The 14490-nt window shown below is 37.3% G+C and overlaps 2 protein-coding genes across 2 annotated transcripts; both read right to left on the reverse strand.

Moving 5' to 3' along the window:
- Positions 1 to 68: 68 nt before the first annotated feature.
- On the reverse strand, positions 69 to 6105 carry agmat (agmatine ureohydrolase (agmatinase)). The gene is made up of 7 exons (XM_051661890.1): positions 5640 to 6105; positions 4071 to 4273; positions 3907 to 3955; positions 3597 to 3792; positions 1412 to 1591; positions 897 to 981; positions 69 to 783 (listed from the first exon to the last, which is right to left on the reverse strand). Exons 1-7 carry the CDS (start codon positions 5945 to 5947, stop codon positions 710 to 712), a joined length of 1095 nt encoding a protein of 364 aa, XP_051517850.1. The 5' UTR covers positions 5948 to 6105; the 3' UTR covers positions 69 to 709.
- Positions 6106 to 6467: 362 nt separating this feature from the next.
- On the reverse strand, positions 6468 to 12508 carry pink1 (PTEN induced kinase 1). Its single transcript, XM_051661913.1, has 4 exons — positions 9680 to 12508; positions 9126 to 9287; positions 8866 to 8990; positions 6468 to 7583 (listed from the first exon to the last, which is right to left on the reverse strand). The coding sequence occupies exons 1-4, from the start codon at positions 9693 to 9695 to the stop codon at positions 7290 to 7292; spliced, it is 597 nt and encodes a 198-aa protein (XP_051517873.1). The 5' UTR covers positions 9696 to 12508; the 3' UTR covers positions 6468 to 7289.
- Between the last annotated feature and the right edge of the window lie 1982 nt (positions 12509 to 14490).

Consider the following 14490-nt stretch of genomic DNA (forward strand, 5'->3'; position numbering starts at 1 on the left):
GCAAACAGGAGTACAGTCGACTCCTATATGAAGTCTTCCATTATTGACAAATTTTTAGCGATGATTGATTGGGTTTACGTTATAATATTGCTTTATTCATATGGTGTTCAATGAACATTCATTACACTTTACTATTAATGATGTGGGATTGTTACCACTGTACTACACTAGTAGCATTTTATTTTTATTTTTTTATTTTTTTTGCAATGCACTGGCAAATATCTTACATTTAAGATAGTGAACCATGCCAAATTTTCATGGCTTATTAACCCTGTCTGTAAATACAGTATACTGCAAATATGTGCAAATGTCTGTGGCATAAAATAACAAAATTGTGTTAAAACTACATTAAATTATAAAAGTAAATGATCAAATAAAATGTTTTATTTCCATAATTTTGTGTAAATGTGTAATTTTTCCCACCATTATTCAGAAACATCAAGGTTTTGACACCAGAGTTTCTTATTATTTTAATCAGCCATTAGGAAAATATGGCACCATTTTGCTATTCCATATAAAGGTAAGGTGTTGCTGATAATACTTGCATCTTAATACTTATTATTATACTATAATCTGATATATTTACTATAATACTGATGTACATCAATCAGTATGCTCATGCACATGTATTATAAAGTCACAGTTCAAATTATTTTAAAATGTATTTAGTCTCAGGAGTTTCACCAAACATCTTAGAAAAATAAAGCACTCAATAATATTTAACTTTTGGAAGGACACACAACATCTCAAAAAGGAGGTTGGCCCCAGTCAAAGCAGTGTTCCCTGTACAAAAAAACCCCTCAGAATTAGTTTAAAAGGTATGAGAAATCAAATATTCTGCATTAAGGATGTTTTTCCACTATAAATGGCAATGTACATAACTATTAATACTGTACCTGTGGTGTCATAAGGTGGAGCAACTTCTACTAAATCACAGCCTACAAGATTAAGACCCCGACAACCCCGAATGATCTCCAGGCCCTGAAAGCAAATGTAAAAATTCAACAATCTTTAAGCAAAACAGCGTCCATTCAAATCACTCAAATAAGGCATACCTTCAAGTATGCTTTTAACCAACTCTTTATAACAATCAAAGGTTAATATTACACTTTAGGTGCAAAGTCGAAGGGTGTTCAAACTTGATTTTGGAGATCTTGGCTGCATTCCAATTTCTATCGACATTTCTACTCCACAATTTCATGACATGACAGTATACACCAGCATACTGGCTTACTTCACACTCAAAAGTATGTATGCAAATTCAGAAGTATGCTTGTCATCAAGAGAACAGAAAGATCTTGATTAGCTAGTTCAAGGGTGTTTATTTAGAGTTTTAAGCTCAATTTTGAAGGAAAGTGGATCTTCACGAGCAGGGTTAGCATTCCTGACTAACCCGTAGAGGAAACTGTACCTGAATGGGTGTGAGCCCTGCAATCTCGGGTGTTCCGGTGCCTGGAGCGAATGCAGGGTCCAGACTGTCTATGTCAAAGCTGAGGTAGACCGGTCCGGTACCTATCTGTGCCCGAACCTCCTCCATGAGTGGAACAAGAGATTTGTGCCAGCATTCCGGAGCCTCCACAACACGGAAACCCTAAGTGCACATTGGCACGAAAATGCAACATTTTTGTCAAACTACTTTTGAAAGTCAGAATCAGAACTCTAGTTTTGTTCCACTTAGTCCACAAAGGGACGAGGACTTTATATGTTCCACCCTAACTTCCTGTTTCAAAAAGTTATGCATCATCACCAGTAAACTGCACTCATCAAGCGTTTTCATTTATATGAGCATACAGGCAGTAATATTTGCATAGATGTTTAAAGATACTTTTAAAGTGAAGTGTGTAATTTTGGTGATTAAATTACTTTTTCTTTTCCCAATTTAGTGTGCAGAGGCAGCTATTAGTATGCCATTCCTATTTTGACTTCCTGAAGAAAGTAAACACTGTGGCGTTTTTAAAACATTACATTTTTGCACATCATGTTGGCTTGACAAAGCCAACATACTGTTATTCTACAGACATAGTTTGGGGTTCTTCCAAAGTCCCTAAACCAAGACTAAAATTATCAACTGTAACTCGCTCTAGAGCAAGCTTCATTCACCAAACTTGGCACAGACCTTCAGACTGTTCTAACTTAAACGTGCTGTATGCATTTTTTTATGGAACAGTATGCAGAACATTCTCCTTCAGCCTGAAAGAAATCGCTGAAATAACTGTCCTGAGATATCTCACACGGTCTCTGATAGCACTAGACTGTGTATTCAATACTCAAACCAGCCCATCTGGCACCAACAATCATGCCACGCTCCAAATCACTGAGATCACAATTTTCCCCATTCTGATGGCTGATGTGAACATTAACTGAAGCTCCTGACCCGTATCTGCATGATTTTATGCACTGCAGCCACACGATTGTCTGATTAGATAATTGTATGGATGATTGTTGGTGCCAGATGGGCTGGTTTGAGTATTTCTGTAACTGCTGATCGCCTGGGATTTTCACACACAACAGTCTCTAGAATTTACTCAGAAGGGTGCCAAAAACAAAAAACATCCAGTGAGCAGCAGTTCTGTGGATGGAAATGCCTTGTTGATGAGAGAGGTCAACAGAGAATGGCCAGACTGGTTCGAGCTGACAGAAAGGCTACGGTAACTCGGGTAACCACTCTGTACAATTGTAGTGAGCAAAATAGCATCTCAGAATGCACAACACGTCGAACCTTGAGGCAGATGGGCTACAACAGCAGAAGACCACGTTGGGAACTTTGTTTGGACCATAATGTTCCTAATAAAGTGCTCAGTGACTATATTTTTTGTGTTTGACACAATATTTGTGGTATTCTATTTGAGAACTTTCTGATCTGTACAATATTTTGACCATATGTTTGACAGTATGGTGTACAGTTAATAATAATACTTTATAAGCTATGAACAGAGCACGTCTAATCTGTCATCAAATTGAAAAGCACCTGTTCAGACAGAGTTGTTTATATTGCATAAATGCATTGTAAAGTCCAGCTTTTATGCTTTAAAAGACACCCATGTTGTGTTAGTCAAGCTAGTAGTTAATTGATTAGATTTTTTTCCAGCACAGAGCATCGAAGTATGCCAAAATATTTCTTTATTTTGATTTAAGCTACTCAAGAGCAAGCATACAGTATATGACCTATTTATTTTCTCTCTGCATGGCAGACATTTATAATAAATCATATTAAATCTCAACATGTTGACATATTTTGATGAATACTTAGCACTTTGGGTATGTACTCGACGCAGACACACCAATGCAGTACCATAAATGCAAACCACCGCATAGTGGTGATCTAGCCATCTATCGGACTATGTGACAGTGTGTCTGACTGCTAGCAAGTGGTTGTTTGTTTTACTAATTTCTGTATAACCATAACAGTTCAAACTTTTATAACTACTTTAAGACAAGGCTTTGTCAAGACAACATCATAGTTTGTCTTGACAAACTTAATATATCTAGCTATTTTGCAGTTCTATTTGGTTTTGCAAATGATGCAGAAAATTACACACCTCACCTTTATATGGCATGGAGTTTTTAATGTTCTTCGGTAAAGGCATTTTTAATACCTGTGCTCGGCTCCACTCATAATTATCTGGGGAATAACCCGGCCCCCGGAGCCCGATCTGGACGACCCTCTTGCAGTCCAGCAGTCCTTCATCCACACAGCGCCTGAAAGGGGTCCCGTGACCAATCTTCTCACCCAGTATCATGTCACTAGTGTCTGCATGTGCATCCACATGTATCAGGCCCACTGGTCCATGTCTGAACAGCAGATATAGCAATGAATTCAGACTAAGTTGAGGTTAGTCCCGCAGATAAAATTAGCTGTCTATACGGATATAAAGCAGGAGGGAGGTCTCTTGTGTATGTACAAACCTCTCAGCCACTGCTTGAAGAATTGGGTATGCAATCGTATGATCACCTCCTGGAAATCAAAGACAATTTCAGATTAAGTTTGAACTCCATCCCATTTACAAATGGTTTTCTGCTAGGTGAACCAAAGAGAAATTCTTGCTATAGAACTAAAACCTGCATCCCACCCAATGTAAGTGGAATGCAGCCGGTGGCTACAATTTCACGGTAACCCTCTCGGATTCTTTTGCAGGTGTCTTTCAGATCAAAGAGGTTGACATTAATGTCACCAATATCTGCCACCTTCAGTGACTCGTATGGTGCTGCTCTCGTCCAGCTGTTATATGCCCTCAACATAGCGGATTCTGCCCTGATGTGCCGAGGACCAAACCTGTTGAGAGAAGAAGGGGTTAATGTTATCCAACTATCCCACTGATCTCAATCAATTATAATTGTGTATTTCACAAGCACTGATATCAGGAATTGCATTTGAGTTTATGTATGTGATTATTGTCCTGAGGCCCAGAAATCCATTTGTATATTTTTTGTTGTTTAGAACATTCTTTTAAGAGGACATTTTGGTCTTTTCTTTTATTCCAAATGTTTGCAGGTGTGGCCAATGTGATATAAAAGTAATATCATGTCATGATAATACAATTTATTGTTTTATTGTATTATTATGTGTGAATTATTATTATTATACAGATGTGTTAATAAAATATTTATAAAATGTATCTTACGCTGTAAATTATATTAATGTATTTAAAATATTTAATTGCCATAATTTTTCATATTATTATTATTTTTGATGGGCATATTACAGCTGTGTCAGAATGAGAAACCCTAAACAATGCCTATGCCCTATTATTTCACAAAAGATAAAAGAAATACATCTTTTTTTTATAAATTAAATATATTTATTAATAATATATATATTTATACACATATGTACAATTATTGAAATAACTTTTGCTTAATTTAAGATCTTTGTATCATAGGTGAATGCATTACCTTCATATAATGTGTTGATAAAAATCTTTTTAAATAACTGAATGTTTATTGTTCTCTAAATGATGCCAAAAAAATAAATAATAATTGCCATAAACCTTTTATTACTATTATTATTTGTATTATTATTAATAGTAAGCTATTATTTTTTGCTGGACATCTGGAGGCTGTCAGAAAAACCCTAAACAATAAAATGCCTATGTACTATTATTTCACCAAAAAACAAATACATATTTTTATAAATGTGCAAAAAAAGAATTTTTTTTTTTTTTAATTCCAAACTATAACATTTTAGAAGTGTGCCTCATAGGAAAATGCATTAGCTTCATATGTGTTGATATATATATATATATATATATATATATATATATATATATACACACACATATATATATATATACACTGGCGGCCAAAAGTTAGGAATAATGTACAGCTAAATATGTACATTATTGCAAAGTTTTGGACGCCAGTGTGTGTGTGTGTGTGTGTGTGTGTGTGTGTGTGTGTGTGTGTGTGTGTGTGTGTAATATCTAACATTTTTCTATTACTCTAAATTATAAAATAATAATAACCATAACATTTTATCATTTGTATTATTATATAATTATTATAATATATAAAACAAATACATAGTCTGCATTTATAAATGTACAAAAAATATTTCAAATACACGTAAAATTACTGAAGTATAACTTATGCATATTTTTAGAAAAACTCCCGTGTCCTGTCTGTGTACGTGAAAGCATTACCTTGCACCTGGGCGGTTGGATGTGCCGGTGTCAATAGGAACTCCGACAAAAGCCGCGTCCAGACCGTCCGCTGTTTTCTGAAACGGTAATTTACACATAGTCGCGATGCCGCTCACTCTCGCCACAAACTCTGCGCTCGGTGGGGCATTCAAACCTTTCCCGGACATTCGCCTTATAGCTGTAACATTTGTCTGATCAGTGTGTACATCTTCCCAGCATATCACTCTTGGAGAAGCACAGGTTTTCCAAATCTGCGACCCACCAAAAACAGCTCGAGTTTTATTTGCGATTTTGATCAAAGAAAACATTTTGCAGCTCTCGCATGTAAACAACTCAAGCAGAAATTGGCGTTAAATGCAATGCAACAAATAATTGCCCTTAACGGTCCGTTATAGTGCAATCAACGTTTCGCAAATGTGCTTAAGGAAAAGTTTAATCTGACCTCATTAGTTTAGACATGGAAAATGAACTTTCACCAGTGGCGTGAGAAGGGGCTGGACACAAAGTGACACACTGCCACACTACTCACACTTAGAATGGAGTATGTAGTATGCAGTGTACGATATAAGCCTGGGGTGCTCCTTATCCCCACCCCCCTCCCTGTGCCTTTTGGGTAATGTATTTTATTCACTATAACAGCAATATTATAATATTGCAACATTATATTTACAATGATACTACACTGCAGTAAAAGTATTAATAATAGAAAATCAAAGACAACCAATCAATCACCAAATTGTTTTATTACAACATGCAAAAGACACAATACACTATTTCAATGCTATACAAAAAGGATATGAAATCAAAATTCATCATATGTACTTTTTTAATGTAAGTTACTGTTGGTATCAAAACTAAATAACTTGCTCTGCCTCTTGAAATGACTTTTTTCATTGAAAATACCTCTTACTTTCCAAAGAGCTCCCACTGGACCCACGATCCTTCAGAAGTACCACTGCAGACTGACACAGCAGCCAGTTGATCATTATTAGCCATTCTGGCCCGGTCCAAACTGGCCAGAACACGCTTGCCTTGCCCCATCGGCTGATATGAAGCATGTTAGCGGCAACCCGTGCACTGCGGTGCTGGAGATGGCCGAATAAATAATTAGTACATAAATGTGTCAAATAAGGTTTATCTTCTCAGCCAGAGTTCTTGTACCGAATGTTTTTTTTATTTTAATTTTTTTATTTTTTTTTGAGTTTCTATATGGGAGAATCTGATGAAAACCTGTAAAGAACACTTCAAGGGCATATTTCACCCTAACATCAAAAGGAAAAAATAAGACTATACTTCACATTAAGAAAATCTAAGCCTGTTTTTGAGAATGTTAAAGATTTTTTTGCACTGTGACATTATGTTTCATAGATTTTTTCATTCCCATCAAAGTTAAGTGAAAAAGAATAATAGTATATTATTTAAATGTATTCCAGTAATGAGAATGTCTATTGAGATTAATGGGAATTACATAAAAACTCAAATAATATAAATTGTCTTAAAAACACGCCTTATTTTCTTCCTGATAAATATTTGAATCTGGGGTGAAATGTGACCTGTACATGTTTTCATGAGATTTACCGCTATATTGTAAATGTGTAATAACAAATACACCCTTAAAATAGATTCAAACAAACAAAAGGGGACTGTTTCTTACCCAGTTGCTTTGCCCAGTGTACAAAGGTATATGAGAGGTTGTTTATGAGAAGGCATTGCCTTGTGATTATTTCTGCATAGCAGTAACCTCACTACTAGCTGTGCATCATCAGGTACACTGTCAGGCAATGGAGGGAGTTGTCTTTCCTGACAGCTGTGAATCTCCAGCCTCTGTGAGCTGTAGAAGTGGTTTGGCTGACTGAAGAGCTCATAAGCAATCGCCCCTACGGCCCAGCAATCTGCTTTACTGTAATCGATCGTCACCCCTGGACCTGGGACTGCTGTTGCGACCTACAGAATGATGTAGATACACAAATGTCCAGTATATTAGCCATTGTAATGATATATTCTGAGTTCAGTACATTGGTGGCATGCTGTTGATACCCACAGAAAATAATTTACATTTGTCTCTCAGTTTGCAAAAACAAACTGAAAAAGGAATTAAACGTATTTTTCTGATGCTGTCAATTGAGCTTACGTAGTTTTGAACCCAAAACATTCCTTTAACCCATATATTGTGTTCTGTCAAAATTAAGCGATTGGAATAAAATTCCATGGCTTTGTTCACACAGGGCACCTGAACACACAATTTCTTTTAGATAATTTTCATAAAATTCTATTGGTTTTATTTCACTTTGTTACACCTGTGGTGTTCCCGGTCTAAAGTGACTGGTCATTGGAAATGAAAGGATTAGATTACAAAATACAGAAATATTAAGTGTTCAGGAGCATCCCAGTCCTTTAGATGAGCACATATGTGGATGTGGGTGTGGGTTTGCACACACACAAAGTCCTCAGACATGCACACACACACACACACACACACACACGCACACACACAAAGTCCTCGGACATACACGCACACACACACACACACAGTGCCCGTCTGTGCATCGTCTTTCCATGTAAAATCTTTGAGGAATATTTTAAGATCTACTTATCATATTATGTTGTGTTTGGGCTCGTTTGAATCAGGATAGTCTGCTGTAAGTTACCATATGTCATTTTCTATGTTATATGTATGTTTCAGGAAGTAATAAGGAAAAAGGTGACAAAAAGACACTCCTGTTTATTATATTTATGTGTGTCAGTGGGAATTTCATACACATAATACTCACTGCAGTTTGGCCTCTGAGTGAAACAAATTTGCTCACTGCATTTTATTAATTGAAACATTTCCAACGATATATAACACATGGCTATCTCATCTTTTTTTATGTTTTTACCATACATATTTAGACAGTCGGAAACTGAATTCATGAACATTCCGTTGGCCTGTTTGAACATTCCGTCAATGAAGTCTATGGGATTTTTCTCATTTTTTGATTATCTGCTGTACAAAAACCTTAAGTCTTATCAGTTAGAAAAAACATGACACACTAAGTCAGAACAGTCTGATGGTCTGAACCAAGTTTGTTGGATGTAGCTTGAAAGCTGTAGGAGTTAGTGTTAGAAAAGTTGATCTTGATTTAGGGATTTCTTTATCAAGCCAACTTAATAATCCTGTATTTCAAGGCTAAAGATGCATTTGATGTTGTGTCATGTTTCAGGAGATTTGTATAAAGTTTCTCACCTCAGGTGCCAACAGACAAGGATTTCCTCCTATGCCAACCCACCGACTGTTGAAAGGCAGTTTAAGGCCAAAGTCTTCAGCCAGACAGCACCCGAAGTCAGTGATCACCAATCTGGGACACCCAGCTTTAAAATAAATCCAACACCACTAAGATAATGTACATTTCTTAGGATTGATAAGCAATGACCTACTGTAAACAGTAAACGAAATGTGATTCATCATTGGCAAATGTTTTTGCTGCTCGGTCTTAGAACTTTTACCACAGTCAAATTCCAGTAGCACATTGTCCGATTTGAGGTCTCTGTGAGCGATGCCCTGTCCGCACAGGTGGTCCACCCCTTCCATTAGTTGTAGCAACATGAGAGAGGCCTGCATCCGGTCTGGCACACACCTCCAGGTACTGCCGCAGGGTGCATTAGTAGCTACAGCACAATGAAAATATTTAATCTATCATCAGAAAATTAGTCTAAAGGCCTGTTCACATCTGACGAGACAAAAGAGTATGAATCACACACAAAATCGCACAAGGCTATTCACACCAGATCCGACACGTTTCCAACAGTTCGTACTTTAATTACGGCAAAACACACCCTGATCATTCACATGGTTTAATGCAAAATAAAACCCATCTGACATCACTTTAATGCAAAATACAAGACATTGGGAATAGTAGCAGATATATTGTAACATATGAATATATTTCTTTTTTATGGAAGATAGCATGATAATGAAATATATCATTATGTGATGATATTAATAGAAGCAAACATACTGTTTTTCTATAAACTCGTTTTATTTTATTTTTATTTATTACTTATTTTCAGTGTCATCCTGGTTCAGTTCCACCAGTGAGCACTTTCCCTTCTCTTCAGGGGCTGCAAAGGGAGCCACTGCTTCATAGGCTGCTGGATTGCAACCTTTCCCAATGACATAGTCCTCCAAGTTGTACCCTGATGTAAATGACTTCAGAGGGGTCTGGAACTTCTTTTTGAATACAGCCTATACATAGACAGAAAACTGTGAAAAACGGCAACATGGGCATAGAAGAACAACTTTAAAGCACAGCAAGTACCTGCTGACAAATTATACAGTAGGTATCCAACCAGAATGACCCTTACTATCACGGGGATTAACGCAGCGGTAAAACTTTAAATTCTCACATGTGAGACACGTTCACAAAATCACCGCCAGGAGGCACTAAGGGACAGTTTTGGCACCACCATTTCATGTGAAGAAAGTGAGAGTTATTATGATTAACATTTTTTAAATTATTATTTGTATTGTATTTTTTTTACATTTTGATGTATAGAAGGCGATCTAACAATACAGCATTTAATGGCAGCATTAAAGTTATAGCTTAAATGTCTCATGAATTGGTATATAGAAAAAATTCAAAAATGTCAGCCTTTTTTAATAAACGAAAACTGTTGCTTCATAGATATTATTTAATTATCTTCCTGAAAATCAAAATGAAAATACATTGTGAACATTCATAATTGTATTTGTTAGCCCTACTGAAAAAACCACAACAACAACAACACACTTAACTAACGATGTTAACCCATTTTATAATTGACCAGGCTAGTCGGTAGTGATAGACTAAAATAGAGTGGTTCAATTGAAACCACGCTCATAAGCGTAATGAAATATATACAGTTGAAGTCTCACTGGATTTTTTGTTTTTTGGCACCATTCGGAGTAAATCCTAGAGACTGTTGTGTGTGAAAATCCCAGGCGATCAGCAGTTACAGAAATACTCAAACCAGCCCATCTGGCACCAACAATCATCCATGTGATTATCTTATTAGCCAATCGTGTGGCAGCAGTGCAGTGCATAAAATCAGTCAGATACAGGTCAGGAGCTTCAGTTAATGTTCACATCAACTGATCAACACATCATCAGGAAGTGCATGGAGGATGTTGTACCGACCAAAACAATACAGATCTACCTTAACCAGAAACCATGGGTTAATAGCGATGTTCGCATGACACTTAATGTGTGGACATCCTGGGAACACGGAAGAGCATAAACAAGCCAGTTATGCCCTCCGCAAAACTATCAGAGCAGCCAAACGCCAGCACAGGGACAAGATTGAAGGACAGTTCAACACCACCGACTCTAGAAGCATGTGGCAGGGAATTAATATCATCACGGACTTCAAAGGGAATAAAAACTCCACCGTGAACACCGCTGCCTCTCTCCCGGATGAGCTAAATACTTTTTATGCTCGTTTCGAGGGAAATAACACCGCCCTCACGGAGAGAACTCTCGCGGCCACTCTCCATCTCTGTAGCGGATGCAACCCGATCCTTCTGATGGGTGAATATTCGTAAAGCCGCGGGTCCACACGGCATTCCGGGCCGCATCATCAGAGCATGCGTGAACCAATTGGCTGGTGTTTTTATGGACATTTTCAACCTTTCCCTCTCTTTGTCTGTAGTCCCCACATGCTTTAAAACATCCACCATTGTGCCTGTACCAAAGCAATCCAAAATCACTTGCTTAAAATGTCTGGCATCCTGTTGCTCTGACCCCCATCATCAGCAAATGCTTTGAGAGACTAGATGTAATTGAGATTACATCTGCTCTGTGCTGCCTACCTCACTGGACCCACTGCAGTTTGCTTACCGCAACAACCGCTCCACTGATGATGCCATTGCATCTACACTACACACTGCTCTCTCCCACCTGGAAAAAAGGAACACATATGTGAGAATGCTGTTTGTAGACTACAGCTCAGTATTCAACACCATAGTGCCCTCCAAGCTTGATGAGAAACTCCAGGCTCTGGGCTTAATGATGGTCCTACATTTTCCTCAAGCATCCTCTGATAGAATGAAGAATTCATTGTGGATTCTATGATAGTGAGCTGGCCAGGCCCTGCTGCAGCAAAGCAGCCCCAAACCATGACATTTCCACACCCATGCTTCACAGTTGGTATGAGGTTCTTGTGCTCAAATGCTGTCTTTGGTTTGTGCCACACATGTCTTCTGTTACTGTGCCCAAACAATTCAACTTTGGATTCATCTGTCCAAAGCACATTGTTCCAGAAGTCCTGGCCTTTGTCTAGGTGTTCTCTGGCAAACTTTAGTCTTGCCCTGATGTTTATTTATTTATTTATTTTTGACAGCAAGGGTTTCCTCCTTGCACACCTCCCATGCAAATCAAACTTGTGCAGTCTCTTTCTTATGGTAGATGCATGTACTTTGACATCAACTGTGGCAAGAGCTACCTGTAGGTCCCGAGATGACATTTTAGGATTGTTGGAGACTTCTTTAAGCATCTTGCGGTCTGCTCTTGGGCTGAACTTGCTAGGATGGCCTGACCTGGGCATGTTGGCAGTTGTTTTAAATGTTCTCCACTTGTAAATTATTTTCCGGACAGTCGAATGACTGATTTCTAATTGTTTGGAGATTTTTTTAAATCCCTTCCCAGATTTATATATCTACAACCTTCTTTCTGAAGGCCTCAGAGAGCTCTTTTGATCTCACCATGATGATTTCACTCACTTCAACAATCAAGAGCAAACCAAGCGGTAGTTCGGTGGATGGAAACGCCTTGTTGATGAGAGAGGTCAACAGAGAATGGCCAGACTGGTTCGAACTGACAAAGTCTACGGTAACTCAGATAACCGCTCTGTACAACTGTGTTGGCGGTGTTTTGGCGGCACGAGGGGGACCTACACAATATTAGGCAGGTGCTTTTAATGTTGTGGCTGATATGTGTATGACATGTATATGTGCTCATTATGTAGTTATTATATGTGATATGTGTAGTATGGATGTAATTTGCCACTGAGCAGTCTGTCTTGACGAGTTTTCATGAATTAATTGCTGTTTAATTAGTATGAATTATTCTAAATAATTCTAAATAATAACATGAATCTGGTGACAAATTACAAATGCATTATATATGAAATTGATGAGCTGGAATTTGGATAGAATTGTATTACTACTACTATTTGCATATAAAATAATTTGCATTAAGTAATTGTAGTTTAGCTGTATTACACAGTAAAAATGACTAGGTTTAATGAAGCTTTCATGAATTTCGGATGCTTTAACTGTACAGAAACTACTAATGTCTTACATATTTAATTGCAGCTGAGCAGTAATTGATTGCAGTGGAATTTATATGCAATTTGTATATAAGCGTATGGTAATTTGTATCTAATTGAAGTATCCATTCACATCACAGACATTAAAAAGTTCCGTGGCAGTACCATGGTACAGTGATGGAATCAGATGGTAATTCCATGGAAGGCTACTTTACATATCGGCATACCACGATATTTACATGACATTGCAGGATACTTTAAAGAATACCATAGTATTATCATGGTGCATGTCCAAAAAACATGGAAATTTTTAATAAAATGGAAATATAATAATAATAAAAAATATATACTATGATGCCATGTGTTAAAAAAACCAAGGTAATACCAGTTTATAGTCCAAAAAGCACATAAAGGCATAAGAAAAAGCATAAAGGTAATCCATAAGACTCCAGTGGTCAAATACATATCTTCAGAAGTAATATGATAGGTGTGGGTGAGAAACAGATAAATATTTAAGTCAATTTTTTGCTAGAAATTCTTCTGCCTGCCCAGTAGGGGGCGTATGCATGAAGAATGGGAATCACCAAAAACACTAGTGAAAGTTAAAGTGGATATAGACTGAGCAGGGAGGAGAATTTAGAGTAAAAATTGACTTTATATGCAATTTGCAATTTATATGCAATTTGTATATAAGTGTATGGTAATTTGTATCTAATTGAAGTTATCCATTCATATCACAGACATTAAAAAGTTCCGTGGCAGTACCATGGTACAGTGATGGAATCAGATGGTAATTCCATGTGATATTCCATTCCGGGGCGTATGCATGAAGAATGGGAATCACCAAAAACAGTAGTGAAAGTTAAAGTGGATACAGACTGAGCAGGGAGGAGAATTTAGAGTAAAAATTGACTTAAATATTTATCTGTTTCTCACCCACACCTATAATTTTTGCTTCTGAAGACAGTGAATTAACCACTATGAGATTTTTTTGGAGCTTCCAAATTTTTGCACCCATTCACTTGCACTGTATGGACCAAAAGAGCTGAGATATCCTTCTAAAAATCTTAATTTGTGTTCTGCTGAAGAAAGAAAGTCATACATATCCGGGATGGCATAAGGGTGAGTAAATGATGAGAGAATTTTAATTTTTGGGTGAACTATCCCTTTAAACTACAGCCCAGTTAGTCCAGTGTTTCCCAACCTTTTTCAGCCACGGCATCCTTTGAGAATTTACAAAATCTTGTGGCTCCCAAGGGGAGGTTGTGGTGGTAAAACTTTAATACTAAAAAATCTAAAATTTAATATACAAAACTTTTGATTTTAGGTTGTTGATTATAAGTATAGAAACAATATATTTTAGGTTTACTGCAAAATATTCTGATATATACAAATATATACAGTATGTAGTTTGGGGGTGTTTAGGGAAACCAACTCGATTGTGTCATGTACAGAGCATCATAGAAGTGGGCGGTCACTGCAGGCAGACTGTTTGGCGGGCTTTGTTGGCCGTGGCTCTCTGATTGGTGGATCTCACTCTGCTGGACCATGGGTAACATAGTTGCTT

The sequence above is a fragment of the Myxocyprinus asiaticus genome, chromosome 29 (assembly GCF_019703515.2).
Source record: "Myxocyprinus asiaticus isolate MX2 ecotype Aquarium Trade chromosome 29, UBuf_Myxa_2, whole genome shotgun sequence".
NCBI lineage: Eukaryota > Metazoa > Chordata > Actinopteri > Cypriniformes > Catostomidae > Myxocyprinus > Myxocyprinus asiaticus.